The sequence below is a fragment of the Myxine glutinosa genome, chromosome 2 (assembly GCF_964187855.1).
Source record: "Myxine glutinosa chromosome 2, kmMyxGlut1.1, whole genome shotgun sequence".
In the NCBI taxonomy this organism is placed as follows: domain Eukaryota; kingdom Metazoa; phylum Chordata; class Myxini; order Myxiniformes; family Myxinidae; genus Myxine; species Myxine glutinosa.
The window spans coordinates 164,572,597-164,588,649 of NC_136262.1; the positions used below are offsets into that span (position 1 = coordinate 164,572,597).

The 16,053-nt window shown below is 48.8% G+C and overlaps 1 protein-coding gene across 1 annotated transcript in view; it reads left to right on the forward strand.

Moving 5' to 3' along the window:
• Window positions 1-16,053, forward strand: part of LOC137421109 (death-associated protein kinase 2-like) — a 150,800-nt gene that overhangs the window by 19,785 nt on the left and 114,962 nt on the right. Inside the window, exon 2 of the mRNA XM_068106835.2 lies at window positions 5,584-5,721. Coding sequence (XP_067962936.2) covers window positions 5,660-5,721 — 62 coding nt within the window. The 5' untranslated portion in view covers window positions 5,584-5,659. The remainder of the gene's footprint in view (window positions 1-5,583; window positions 5,722-16,053) is intronic.

Sequence of the window (16,053 nt, forward strand, 5' to 3'; positions counted from 1 at the left end):
GTGGCGGCCATCTTGGATTTTGACGTGGCAACCCAATTTTCAATAGCGTTCTTCCTTATGGCGAGATACACCCACACACCAAATTAGAAGTTGGTACTTCGCTTATTTTTCAAGATATTCATCTCACAAGGTTCAGACATACATGGCATCAGACATACATGGCGGCGGCCATCTTGGATTTTGACGTGGCGACCCAATTTTAAACTGCGCTCTTGCTTGTGCCTAGATACACCCACACACCAGATTAGAAGTTGGTACTTGGCTTATTTTTCAAGATATGCAGGTTACAAGGTTCAGACATACATGGCATCAGACATACATGGCGGTGGCCATCTTGGATTTTGACGTGGGTTGCACGCACACACCAAATTCGAATGCGGTCCTTCGCCTACGCACGCACGCCCGCACACACGCACGCACACACGCACGCACGCACGGACGGACGGACACACGGACGGAGGGGAAAGCCATAGTCCCCCTTTCGCTCCGCTGTGCGACGGGGGACAATTAGGCAAAGGCTTTGAATACTTATGTAACTGAGAATCATCTAATTTTCTCTGTTAATCTCTGCATTTTTAACTCAATTACTTTGGAGTAGTTGTGAAGACTATATATTAAGTTTGATTAGAAAGCATCGTGGAATAAGCTCAAAATGTGAAATCTTTGGATGGGGGTGAAAACTTTTGCAGGCCACCATATAATGCATGCAATAGAAAGTCGCTCCTTGACTATGATTGATGGTTACAGCCTAACCTATGTTGAGTAGTGCCAAGCACTTACAATTATCTTTATATTCTGGGGAATGCCGGGAATAAATCATTTTTGTTCATCAGGTAGTCACATGCATAAAGATATACGTCAATGTTTGATGGTGTAAGCAGTTCTAGAGTGCAGTCTGTGTTGATGCATCCTGAAGTGGGTTTATATAGCTTCTCTGGTGCACTTCCTAATCATTGACAGAAATGTTTCCCAGAGAAAAAGAGTTTCCCAAGGGATTGATTTCCACGTCCCATGCCGCACGGTACAAATTCAAGGCTCATCCTTTTACATTATACCACATACATTGAGGTGCACATGATGTAATCGATAGGAACGTGAAAAGACAATGGAAGCATTGTTGTACTATTAAATAGAACAAAAGAAAAGCTCTCTTGGCGATAGAAAAACATCCTGAGGCTGAAACCAGTTGTGGGAAAAATTAAACGTCCCCGTCTCATCCTCTAATATCCAAAATAGGAGCTGCCAGGGTGGCCAAGAGGTACACGCACTCCCCTCGAAGCTGAATCTCGTCCCAGCTATAAACTGTCGTCCTGGTGTTTCACAGGCAGGTGATTCATCAATGTGTGTGACATCCCTCAGATGAACGTTAAACTGCGCTTCCCATCTGCCGATATTAGTTGGTGAACATTAAAGATCCCACAGTGTTTCTTGCAAAGAGTAAATGAGCTGTTGTCAGCAACCTGGCCAAATTCCAAATTTCTGCCCTAACCTATGGAGAGCATTGCATCAGCTAATGATGCCACCCCATAGCCTTGTGCTGCACACGAAAAAAAGATCTCCAAAATTTTTTCAAGCATCTTTTTCCTTTTGGGTCATTGTATTAACCCATAATGTGCTGGATTTACTGGTTGGTAGGCCAGAAAGGCTTCTTTGTCATCGGCTTTTCTCCACCAATTAGAAGCAAGCTTTCATAAGTTACCCCAGGTATTATACATTGTAAGAAAGGTCATGATTCGTTCTTTGGGTTGATGTCAGTTTTAACTCATTTGCATACAAATAGTGTCTATAACTGCCCATATAATGACCATACTTGGTAAGACCACGATCATGGCCGGTGGACCTGTGCACATTGTGTCCCGACGTGCTTTATGGGTTAAGGTTTGTCTATGTAATAAGCTACTTTCCTTATGGGTTTTGTTTGAAAAAGATAACACATTAGAGAGTTCGTAGAAGACGATACCCCACACAGTGTTCAGGTCTATACATTCAATTTTAACCAAAAAATATTTTAAAGATCATTGAAAAAATCCAGTCGTTTCAGGCTGCTGAAGCGGTCTAATACACCACTATTATATACTGTAGTACAGACCTTGAGTTTCAGTTTAGGAGATGGAGGCTTTATTGATCACCATAGAACGCATTCACATTTTTTGGTTTTTGTGTACAGAGTCGAGGCTCGTGTAAGAGCAAACACATTACACATGAGAACATGCACGGACACACAACACATACAATGAACTAGATGGTATTCATAGAATACTTACCCTGCACAGTCAACTTGGTGTGAGCCAACTCTTCTGTTTTTGAACGTTTCTTTTTTTAAATCCAATATGGCTGCCAGACCACGGGAGCGATGACATCATAAGTTTATATTCTCTAAATAATTGTTGCATAGATCATGCTCAATTAATTTCAAACTGATCAGACTAAGCGTTGTCCCTGTCGAATTATGACAGCATAATTATGGCACCAATGACGTCATCGTTAACAACACCTATTTCCCATATGGAGTTATTCACAATGAGCCACGTTTAAATTTTTTCCATAGAGCGGTTTTGGAGATATAGAGGTGCAACATTTTTCGGTTTTTCCAAGATGGCGCCTGTAAAACATGACCTATGACGTCATGATTATCATTAAAATATTCGAAAGGAGGAGCGCTCCTATGGTGGAAATTTCGTGTCCATCAGACTAACAGTTGCTGATTTAAAAAAAAAAAAAGATCAGATGGATAAGTGTTGTTTTTGTCGAATTATGACGTCATACCGAAGGCACCGTTGACATCATTATTACCATATCTTATTCCCCATGAGTCGGTGACAATGAGCCAGGTCTCAATTTTTTCCATGGAGTGGTTTCAGAGATATAGAGGTGCAAAGTTTTTCCAAGATGGCGCCTGTACCACGTGACCAATGACGTCGTAATAATCATTAAAATATTCTACAGGAGGAGACCCTCCTATGGTGAAAACTTCGTGTCAATCGGACTAAGAATTGCAGAGAAAAAAAAATCATACTGATCGAATCAAGTGTTGTACTTGTCGAATTATGACGTCATAATTAAAGCACCGATGACATCATCATTAACATATCTTATTCCCAAAGCTTAGCACTTGACAATGAGCCACGTTTCAGTTTTTTTTTTACATGGAGTGGTTTTGGAGATTTAGAGGTGCAACCTTTTTTCGATTTTTCCAAGATGGCGGCTGTACCACGACATATGACGTCATAATTATCATTTTTAAAATTTCACAAGAGGAGCCGCTCATATTCTGAAAATTTCATGCCAATCGGACTAACAGTTGCAGAGGAATTTTTTTTTTCCATACTGATCAGATCAAGCGTTGTACTTGTCGAATTATGACGTCATAATTAAGGCACCGATTACATCATCATCAACATATCTCATTCCCCATGGTGAGTACTTGACAATGAGCCATGTTTCCATTTTTTCCATTGAGCTGTTTGGGAGATATAGAGGTGTAACGTTTTTCCAAGATGGCACCTGTACCGCGTGACCTATGACGTCATAATATTCACTAAAATATTATACAGGAGGAGGCCCTCGTAGGTGAAATTTCATGTCAATCGGACCAAGGGTTGCCGAGAAAATGAATTTTTAAAATGCAGACACGGCACACTTTACTTTACTGAAATGCAGACACGTACGTACGTGAATGCTTCACCCCGCTTTTTGCTTCACAAGCGCAGGGTAATAAAGGGAGCGGGAGACAAGAGGGGGAAAAAGAGGAAAACATACAAGCACAACAACAGTAGAGAACAGGGATTTGATCACCATATAACAATCAATTTGAATGACTTGGTCTTCGATCATAAACTGACATTTGTAGACACAAATACGGACGGATGGACATGAACCAACTGCTTAACCCTGCGATTTTGCTTCGCATGCGCAGGGTAAAAATAACATTTTTTTTTTAAATGCAAAAGGGTGTAAGGATGGTATTCCAAAAAGTATGAAAACAAGGTCGGGGTGGTCACAATAAATTATCATGTGAAACCATCCATCTTGAACAATGGTCGTGCCTGCGAATAACACGATATATCTATGTGTGTGTGTGTGTGTGTGTGTGTGTGTGTGTGTGTGTGTGTGTGTGTGTGTGTGTGTGTGTGTGTGTGTGTGTGTGTGTGTGTGTGTGTGTGTGTGTGTGTGTGTGTCTGTGCTTGTGGGTGGGGACTCGGCCCGATTTACTCGCACTCCCTCCCTACTCATATAACCATTGCATGAATAGTTATTCATTTTTTTATAACTATAACTCGTAGACTTGTTATAAATCCCTTCATAATCGTAATTTGTAGAGCCTTCCCATCAGAGTCCCGGGTACAGACCGCTCTGTGAGAGCTTCTCCATGGCCGTGCAAGCCTCATTGTCAAATAAACCACTTTCCTGAGAACTGAATTGGACTGGACTCCGATCTTCCGGCTCCAGCGAGCGGACGGACGGTTTGATCCAGGATTCTGATCCCACAATCCCTGCTCGCTGCGCCAGATTCACATAGGTCACAAAGTCAACATAGGCCAAAGGTCAACCACTCTTTTCAAATTGCTAAAATCCTCAACTTTCATCTGACTGACTTTAAATTTGAATAGGATTTTCATATCAGCGAACTGAATTCAACCAGCAACTATTTTTGAGATCAACATCGGTCATAAGGTCAACATAGGCCAAAGGTCAACCACTATTTTGAAATTTCTAAAATCCTAGATTTTCATTCGATTGACTTGAAATTTGAAAAGGACTGTCACATAAGCTTACTGAAACCAACCACCAACTCTTTTTGAGATCAACATAGGTCATAAGGTCAACACAGGCTAAAGGTCAACCACTTTTTGAAATTGTCTGTTTGTTTGTCTGTCTGTCCGTTTGTGAACAAGATATCTCAAAATGTTGTGGACGGATTCAGACGAAATTTGGCAGAGATGTAGCGTATGTCACAAGGACGAAATGATCGGATCCGGCTACGATAAAGTTTTAAGTGATTCTTCACCATTGGGAGATCGGGCCAAAAACGATACATAGCAGGATATCTCAAAAGGTTGTGGACGGATTTGGATGACACTTGGTGGACCGGTTGGATTTCTGACAAGGACGATTCGATTCGATTTTGGTGAAGATCCGGATCCGGATGCAGCTAGTGGATTTTTAAAGTGATTCTTCACCATTGAGTGATATGGCCAACCAGGCGGAGGTTTGCTCTCCACTGAGTGGCGTTCTAGTTAGCCATGCCGCAGCGCATCAAGCATGAGATACCCCTTTTTTTTCTTTTTCTTTTTATCTCTTCCGTGTTTATTTATTTATTATTGAGCTTCAGTGTGTCTGTCAAGGCCATAATTTACAAATTGAGCTTTTGTCATCAAATCTTCCACAAACCTTTATTGTGAGAATAAGGAGAACACCAATTAATAAAATGACTTTTTTTTTTAAACTGTCGTTCTCATCAAGATTGGTTTAAGGTCAAAGCAGACGGTGTGCATTTTTGAGATTCGTTCTATAATTGAGTAAGTGATACAATGGTGTCCCATTACATTGCTGATAACAGGCTTTTTTATTCTTGACATGCAGGATTGCAGGATGGCCAGCAAATTCTATTAAATTCAAATGAACCTCCGATTTGGCTGCTTGTCGATCAGAAAAGGAGATGGCGGAGTTCAAGCAGGCAAGAGTGGAGGAGTACTATGAGATTGGAGAGGAAATTGGAAGGTAATAAACTCTTGTAACCCTCACCTTTGTCTCCTGATTTATTTACTGCATATAAGTTGATTAATGGATGTATGAAGTTGATGTGTCATGGTTCAATTTTGATGATAAAAATAAAACGAATGATTGACTTAAAAAGTCTAAAGTGCAATTGATTAACTCCTTTATTCGTGTACATCGTGGCGGACACGAAAGCTCACTGGCGTGAGGGCATCATTCCACGCACCAAGTGGGCGGCGGCCACGCCCGAGTGGTAGGCGTGGCCGCGGGATATACACCCGGCGCGCAGCCCGGAGCGCGCCAGTGCTACAGTTGAGCTCGTTTAATAAAGACTCTTAAACTCACCACGTTGTCCGCTTCCTTCTTGTTGTACAAGCAAGCGCGCGTAGCACCACGCTTCATTGGTGACTCCGACGTGATGGTCAGCCGTCGCTGACCACCCGAATACGCCATTGCAATGGCAAACAACGCGGTCCAAATGAAACTTCCCGAGTTCTGGGAGACGCAAGCCGAAGTTTGGTTCCTGCAGGCAGAAGCCCAGTTCCGACTTCGAGGCATCACGGTGGACGAGACCATGTACTGCCACGTGGTCGCTTCCCTCGGGCCCGGCACGGCCGCCCGCGTCCTGTCGGTCCTGAGGAACCCACCGGCCGACGGCAGGTACGAGGCGATCAAGCGTCTCCTCCTCGCCACGTCCGGCCTCACGGTGGACGCACGGGCCGACCGCCTCCTGGACCTCCCCGAGCTCGGTGACACGCGACCGTCGGTCCGCATGGACCATACGCTGTCATTGATGGGCGACGAAACCCCGAACGCTCTTTTCTGGGCGTTATTTCGACGCCAGCTGCCGGCACGAGTCCGCCTCGCGTTGGCCGGTTCTGTGACGACGGAACCCCGAGCGCTCGCTGCCGAGGCCGACAGGTTCTTCGCGGCTTTGGACGCGCAGGCGAGTTTTGGCACGGCCGCCGCGCATCCCGAGGCTGACCCTGATGCTGATGCACCACAGCTCGGGGATCCCGAGGCTGACGCACGCCGCGTGGCCGCCGCCACGCCACGCCCACCACCACCGCGAAAACCGCGGCCTCCGCCTTCGCCGCAAACCTGGTGCCATTTCCACGCCAGGTTTGGCCACAAGGCGAGGAATTGTTGCCCGCTGTGCTCCTTCGGCAAGTCGGGAAACTACAAAGCCGGTGCTCGGTAGCGGCCCTGAGCGTCGGCCATTCTGGCAGCCTTCTTTTTATAACAGACACCTTGTCCGGGCGCCGTTTCCTATGCGATACGGGGGCACAGGTGAGCGTTATCCCTGCCTCTACGCCGACAAGCACACCGCGGGCCGGGGCCCTGCATTGCTTGCCGCGAACAGAACACCCATACGCACATTCGGGAAGCGCTGCCTCTCCCTGCGGTTCGGAAGGCAACGCTTCGAGTGGACGTTCGTAACCACTAGTGTCCCCATGGCACTACTCGGTGCGGACTTCCCTCTGTGCACACGAGTTGTTGGTAGATGTGAAGAACAGACGTCTCGTCCAGGCTGAAACGTTCAGCTCGCTTGCTTGCGTGCTGAGCAGCTCGTTGAGCGGCTCACTGAGCGGCTCACCGAGCGGCTCGCCAAGCGGCTTGCTGAGCGGTTCGGTCCCGGCGAGGTTAGTTTGTACGCTTCCGGCAACGGACGACTTCACCCGCCTCCTCGCCAGCTTCCTGGCCCTTACGCGACCCACCTTCTCGGCGGGGGCCATCAAGCACGGGGTGGAACACCACATCCCCACCGCCGGGCCACCAGTCTACGCGCACGCCGCCTCGAGCCGACGAAGCTCGCGGTGGCTAAAGCGGCGTTCGCTATGCTGGAGCGGCTCGGCATCGTGCGGCGCTCCGAGAGTGCGTGGGCGTCGCCGCTTCACATCGTGCCAAAGCCCGGTGGGGGATGGCGACCGTGCGGGGACTACCGGCGCCTCAACGACGCCACCACCCCCGACCGCTACCCCGTCCCCCACATCCAGGACTTCTCTGCCCGGTTGGCGGGCATGTCCTTCTTTTCGAAGGTGGACCTCATACGCAGCTACCAACAGGTCCCCGTCAAGCCGGAGGACATCCCGAAGACGGCGGTAATCATGCCGTTCGGACTGTTCGAATTTCTTCGGATGCCCTTCGGTTTGAAGAATGCGGCTCAGGCGTTCCAGCGACTCATGGACAGCGTCTTGCGCGACTTGGATTTTGTGTACGTATACCTGGACGACATCCTCGTCGCCAGCGCGTCCCGTAAAGAGCACCTTCACCATCTCCGCACGCTCTTCGAACGTCTGGGCCAGCATGGCCTCATCGTGAACCCCGCCAAGTGCCGGTTTGGCGTCGCCGACATCGATTTTTTGGGGCACCGCGTCACCAGGCATGGGGCCGTCCCCCTACCGGCCAAGATGGAGGCGGTGAAGGGGTTTCCGCACCCCCGCACGATCAAGGGGCTCCAGGAGTTCCTGGGCATGGTAAACTTTTACCATCGGTTCCTGCCCCGCATCGCCCAGCTCCTGCGCCCCTTGCACGAGGCCCTCCGAGGGAAGCCGGGCAAAGGTGACGTTACCTGGACCGAGCAGATGGACGCGGCATTCGCAGGCGCGAAGCTCGCCTTGGCTAACGCCACCATGCTCGCGCACCCGGTGCCCGATGCACCGATCGCCCTCACCACCGACGCCTCGGACTACGCGGTGGGCGCGGTGCACGAGCAATGGGTGCATGGTGCTTGGCAACCGCTGGCGTTCTTCAGCCGGCAGCTTCGCCCGCCCGAACGCCGCTATAGTACCTTCGACCACGAGTTGCTCGGGCTTCACCTGGCGGTCAGGCACCTCCGCCATCTGCTCGAGGGCCGTGCGTTCACGGCCTTCGTCGACCACAAGCCACTGGTCTTCGCGATGGGCAAGGTCGCCGAGCCGTGGTCGGCCCGGCAGCAGCGTCACCTCTCGGCCGTGTCCGAGTACACGACGGACATCCGGCACGTCGCGGGGAAGGACAACACGGTGGCGGATTGCCTTTCCCGGTCCGTCGCCCACGCAGTCCACCTTGGCATCGACTATGCCCGGATGGCGGCGGACCAGGCCGCCGACCCCGGCGTCCAGGCCTTGCGGACCGCCGTCACGGGCCTCCGCGTCACCGAGGTGCCGTTCGACGGCGCGGCCCTCTTGTGTGATGTCTCCCTCGGGCGGCCTCGCCCCATCGTGCCCGCGGGCTGGCAGCGCCAGGTGTTTGACGCCATCCACGGCCTGTCCCACCCGGGCACGAAGGCCTCCCAGAGGTTGGTCGCCGACAAGTTTGTCTGGCATGGCCTCCGGAAGGCCGTCCGTGGCTGGACCAGGACGTGCCTCACGTGCCAGCGCGCGAAGGTGCACCGGCACACCCAAGCCCCATTGGCCCCGTTCACGGTGCCGGAACGAACGTTCGACCACGGAGAAGTGGACCTGGTGGGACCTCTGCCCCCCTCGCGGGGTTTCACCCATGTCCTGACAATGGTGGACCGCACCACCCAGTGGCCGGAGGCTGTGCCTTTGGCGGCGACGATGGCGGCGGACGTCGCACAGGCGTTGATCGCCACCTGGGTAGCCCGGTTCGGCGCCCCCTCAGACATATCGTCCGACCGTGGCCCCCAGTTCACCTCGGAGCTCTGGGGGGCGGTCGTGCGGGGGCTCGGGGTCCAGCTGCACCGAACCACGGCCTACCACCCCCAGGCCAACGGCCTGTGCGAGCGGTTCCACCGCTCGTTGAAGGCCGCGCTCTGGGCCACCCTCCGCGACGGCGGCTGGGTCGACAGGCTCCCCTGGGTCCTGCTGGGCCTCCGGACGGCACCCAAGGACGACCTGCACGCATCCGCGGCGGAGTTGGTCTTTGGACAAACGCTGCGGGTGCCGGGCGAGTTCCTCCCCGACCCCACAGCACCATGGTCCGTGGCGCAGGAGCGCTCCGCACTGCAGGAGACAGCCCGGAGGTTCGCCCCGGTGCCGACGGCACACCACGGGCACCCGCCTACGCACGTCGCCCCGGAGCTTCGCACCGCGGAGTACGTCTTCGTCTGGCACGACGCCCACCGGACACCACTGCGGCCCCCGTACGACGGGCCTTTCCGCGTGCTGGAGACCGGGGTGAAACACTTCACCTTGGACATCGGCGGTACTCCCGACCGCGTCTCGGTGGATCGCCTCAAACCGGCCCACCTCGACGTGGACCACCCACCGCCGGTGGCTCGGCCCCCGCGTCGGGGCCGCCCCCCTGTGGGCGGACCCCCGGCACCGCCCAGGCCCGCCGGCACGCCGCCCCCCGGTCCTGCACCCATCCCGGGCGCAGCCGGAGGCATCCCAGCTGGCATCTCTGCACCCCGGACGCCGCCGGTCGCCAGAGGGCGCTTCGGCCGGGTCATCCGTTTGCCCCGCAAACTGGCCCTCCAGGTGCGCGGGAATTCTGGGGGGGCGCGTGTGGCGGACACGAAAGCTCACTGGCGTGAGGGCATCATTCCACGCACCAAGTGGGCGGCGGCCACGCCCGAGGGGTAGGCGTGGCCGCGGGATATACACCGGGCACGCAGCCCGGAGCGCGCCAGTGCTACAGTTGAGCTCGTTTAATAAAGACTCTTAAACTCACCGCGTTGTCCGCTTCCTTCTTGTTGTACAAGCAAGCGCGCATAGCACCGCGCTTCAACATATACATTAGGGTGGTCCACAATTTTTTTTGTTTTTGAAATGTCATGTTCCCACCGTCCAGAACTGTTCCAATACCTCAACAAACACTGCTGATGAAATAGAAATGAAATTGAATAATATTTATGGGTAGCTCATGGTCATCAAAGTTTCCCCATATGGTCTTACACTAACGTCTTACATTACCATGGACACTGAGACAGTTTCTGATTGACGCATACTTTTACAGGAATTTTAAGTTGAGTTATGAATACCCTGCAATGCAGTTATGAATACCCTGAATACCCTGAATACCCTGGTAATGTAAGACGTTAGTGTAAGACCATATGGCGAAATTCTGATGACCATGAGCTACCCATAAATATTATTCAATTTCATTTTTATTTCCCCAGCAGTGTTCCGTTAGGTATTGGAACAGTTCTGGATGGTGAGAACATGACATTTCAAAAAAGAAAAAAAACAAAAGGGGACCACCCTAATATACATGTAAAGAAGGGTAGTTTGACCCCAGATACCCCATCCCACCTCCTCCAAGGTGTCATCCCCACATTTATCTCCTGTTGTTTTACAAGATGGTGCATCCCTTCCCAACAATGACTTTCACTTCCCAATTTGTTATTTTGGCAAATTTCATCCCCACATTTCAAATACCCTCTTTTTCTGCCCTGTATTGCACCCTTTTCCTCCTTTTCTCAATTTGTATTTCTCCGAAAATGTACTATTTATTTGCATGGGCCCCATACACATTTTTGTGAGATAAAGTGCGAAAGAAAACCTATTAGCAGTAAAACTAAAACAACTAGAACAGCATCTCGATAGAGTGCCTTCCTCCGGGAGGCTCAATAGTTCATGTTTTGTATCCCACTGATAGGCCGGATCTGAATCCAGACCATAAGCACAATCTAATCGGCTTGCTCTTGTTATCTACCAGACTCATCCACCAATTTTGTTATAATCCATCTCCAACTTTTTGAAATACCCTGCTCACAGACACACAGGAATGCAAACATAACATCCATCCATCGATCGATGTTCACAAAAGTTACGGTCCGGATGCAGAATTGAGGTCCGGTTAAGGTCTGGGATACAGATGTGGCCTATCAGTGGGATACAAACTGAAGGTGGACCTCGGTAATAAAACTTAAAACTTCGGCAGTAAAATTTTTTTTTAGGGCTGCGTTGATATATTTGAAGTATGCACGGGCCCTCATGAATATTTTTACGAATTCATGAGATCTTCATGAAATTCTCCCCCCCCCCCCCCCGTTCCCATGCCTCCTCCCCCCAAGCCCTCTCCCTCCCACAGATCTCCCAATGTCCCTGCTCTCCATCTTGTTCTCCCGCTCCCTTTATCATATGTTTTATGTGTCAGTTTGTCTTTTTGTGATCAATGTTAGCTCTTACACGATCCATGATGTTGTATACAACCCCCCCACCCCCCCCACCCCCCCAAAAAAACAAAAAACGAAACTTTACAAGTATGGATGGACACTGGCTCTCATGAGCAAAGCCTGTTCCTCATTCTAGCTTAGAGGTGTGCGTATTCACTCTAGGCTGCCTAGCCTGGGTTTGAATCAGGGCCCAGCTATAAACTGTGATCCTGATGTTTCACTGGCGGGCGATTCATCATTGTGTCCAGGTCCATCAGATAGATGTTCAAATGGTGTCCCATCTGCTAGCATTTGTTGGTGAAGGTTAAAGATCCCATGGTGTCTTTTGTGAAGAGTAGACAAGTAATTACCGACACTGGCCTTGCTCCCCCAGCTCTCTCTGTGCTCTGTCCCCCAAATATTCCTACAGGTCGCACAAGATCTGCCTGCAACCCTCTTATGGTTAAACTGCCAAAATCAAGACTCTCTGCTCACCTTCACTCCTTCATTCCTCTTTTCTCCCGCCTCTGGAACAAACTCCCACACTCCCTTCAATCCCACTCCTCCCTCCAGGTCTTTAAAACAGCTGTTCACCACCATCTCTTATCTTCCCCCATCCAAAACCTTGATCTTTTCTACCCCCACTAATTCACCCCAGATCCACCTTGTTTGAAATTCCAACTTCTTTCCTGGAAGTCTTGGCAGTGTCCATATGTTTTATACCTCTCCCACCCCCCCCCCCCCCCCTTCACATGCCTCCCCCCAAAGCCCTCTCCCTCCCACAGATCTCTCGATGTCTCCATGTCTCTCGGTCCCTGCTCTCAAATGTTGTGTTTGTGTCCTTCCCCCTCTCTCCCCATCTTGTCTACCGCTCCCGATGTTATTTGTTTTATGTGTCTGTTTGTCTTTCTGTGTGATTAATGTTCGCTCTTTCACGAGCCTCGATCTTGTATACAAAAAAAAAAAAAAAAAAAAAAAAAAACTGAACAAATTACAAAATCCTGTCCCATTCAGTCGAGTATCCTGCATCGGAATGGTGACCCGCCCAGTATTTGTAATCCTTTCCAAGAGACTAATTCGGCAGAACTGATCCTCATCGATGAGTATGGTACATTGAACATGATCATGATGTTGTAGAATTTTACTCTAAACGTGCATAAACTTTTTAATTGTCACACCTCTGTGTTTGCCCTTTAATGTCACTTTAATGTCACACTTCCCTCCCGGATTGTGACTACCACATCGAACGTAGTGTGGAGGATTGCGTGCTCGTGTAACACAGAGCTATACTGGTGGGAGCTTTGCTCCTGGTAGGTCTTACCTAGCCAGGCAGGTCAATGTGTAGGAGCCAGACGAAGAGTAGTCACATCTTTGCGGGTAGTGATATTTGTTTTTCCACCTGGCATAGTCACCCCCACCTTCACAGTGTTCCTGCGAAGATGGTTTTCCTTGTTTCAGGACTAGGTGAACGGCACTAGCCAGTCTTCTTCTTCGTCTTAGTCTCCTTTCTTTTCTTATATCCTGTCATTTCTAGTCTCAGTTATTTTGCATCTTCCTTGTCCGGGGCTCCCTGTGGGATTTGATGAATTCTGTCTTTCTGACTTTCTGAAGGGTACCGGAAATAAACATGTTGCAGGTCATGGCCTCCTGGTCGTACAGGATCCCAAACTCTTTTGTAATGCTTTGAGAGGCTGATCTATCAACAGGTGCAAAATGTTGAAATAGTTGTACTGCCATGGACATGCACTCCTGAGGCCATCAGAATGGCATTGTTACGACAATGTGTTCGCATGAGTTTGTGGGTCCCCATTGAGTGTCTTGGACTGATCTGCAAATTTGATGAGGTAACTTTGACTCAGGCCTTCTTCTTCTTTTTCTTCTTCCTTGTTTGGCCTGTCCACTACCTTCCAATGTTCTATGCATCTTTATCACTATGAATATGGTTCTACAATCTCAAAATAACAGATTTCTACCTGTACGTGCAAATCCACCAATCCGTGCGCAGCGACGCCCAAATCCTTTTAATATTTGCTTTTCCAATTTCAGGGGCTTTTGCTCCAACTTTTCTTCTGTGCAATGTTTTGTTCAGTTTAACTCACCTCACCTGCTGGCTCTATCTGAGTGACGGTTGGATGGTGGCATCTCCTCCATTTCTTTTAAGTTACCACTTTGTAACTTGTAACTTAAAAGTTACCACTTTTAAGTTACAAATCACTTTGTTTCTAATTCTACCCTCAATTATCAGGGACATCCTCTTCCTGATTTTCCGTCTCATACAGACTCTGGTTTTCCTGTTCCATTCATCACTCCTAACAAGATTGCCAGAATTATTGGTACCCTAGATTCCTCAAAAGCGAAGGGTCCTAATGGAATCCCTGTGATTGTATTGAAGATGTGTTGGCCTGAACTCTCATCGATTCTTGCCAAGCTATTCAACATGTGCTTGTCTGCTTTGGTGTTTCCTTCATCCTGGAAAATGGCTTCTGTAGTCCCTGGTTTCAAGGGTGCCGGTGAGCACTCTGAGCTAAGTAAATATCACCCCATCAGCCTGCTTCCTGCAATAAGTAAGGTGCAGTCGGACCCCGACATTCATGGGGGATACGTTCCTGGAAAATGCCGTGAATGTTGAATCTGTAAATGTAGGGGCATTTTTAAATGGAAAAAGGGGGGATAGGTTCCCAGCGTTTCGCGATTCATAAGGGAAAATCCATTCAAAAACCACGAATACGTGGAGCACAGGGCCGCGGATGTCGAAGCAAACCGTGAATATGCCCGCGAAAAACCACAAATGTTGAATGGCGTAATGGGGGCCCGTACAGCATACAGCATTTACAAGCATGTACAGCTGTTTTATGCATGACTGTGGAAGATGTTTTTAGAAGTGATGTGCGTGACTGGGGGGAAATGTTTTTTCATTCGGGAAAATGTTTAAATTTTACAAACTCGAATGCACATGATTATAGTTTTAATTAATGCAAACAAGTAAAATTCCAAAAGGTTAGCTCAATATTTTGCTCCGAATGTCAAGTTACTTTATCCAAAACGAACCGTTTGTGCTTCCATCTTGTGTGGTCACCAAAGCGCATCTTGATCTGGACAAATAGTTGCCATTTTAACTGCTTGGAATTTAAGTTTGAAGGATGATACAGTATTCTGTATTATCTTACAAAGATAGATGTTGAGTTTAAATTGTATAATTTTAAATGTATTTGATCCCATCTCAAATCTTCTTCTCTCTCCTCCCAGTGCTGAGAGTTTGTGATCGTCTCTGTGATCCAGACTTTTTCCTGAAACAGAAAATGTTAACACTATTAACCTGAGATCCCGAACCATAGGTGAATAGCTATAATCAACCAAGTAAGTCCGTCGGTGGGCGGGAATTTATTTTTGCACCAGTGAAAAACCACAAATACGAGGTCGCAATTTATCAACCACAAATGTTGGGGTCTGACTGTATTTGAATGCTTCATCAATGAACAACTTCTCAGCCATCTGGAGGACAATGAACTTGGAGGAACTCACTGACTGCCAGTATGGCTTTCGTTATTCTCGATTTACTGGTGATCTACTATCCTCAATTACGGATCATTTCAACAGGGCATTGGAGCTCATGGGTGAAGCTCGATTAGTTGCTTTGACTATCTCAAAAACCTTTGATAAAGTTTGGCACAGGGGTTTGGTACACAGGCTTCAGTCATATGGTGTATCTGGAGTGATGCATTCACTCATCTCAGCTTTCCTTACAAATAGTAAGATGAAAATGGTACTTGAGGGTCAATCTTCTCCTGCTTGCTCCATCAATTCTGGTGTTCCACATGGTTCTGTCCTTGGTCCCACATTGTTCCTTGTTTATATCGATGATCTTCTTGATGTTCTGTCTCAGATAGCCATACATGCTGACGATTCCTCACTCTACTGTACATCTGCTGATTCACTCAATGCCACTCGTAATGAGGTTGGAGTTTCTCTGGACAATGATTTGGAGAATGTGTTGAACTGGGGACACGACTGCCTGGTAACCTTCAATGAAAATAAAACTGTTGTCCATATCTCGTTCTAGAAACAGGTCTTTCCCTTCTGTGCAGTGGGGGTCTTCAACCTTAACAGAATCATCTGAGCTTCAGCTTCTTGGTTTGGACATGTCTTCTAACCTCCGTTGGAATAAGTACATTTCTGGTATTGCTAAGAGAGCTTCCAAGCGAGTTGGTTGTCTTCATCGAGCGCAGAAGTATTTACTTTACATTTACGAGCAGATGCCGTTTTGGACCTGTACAAGATGCATCCCCTCATGG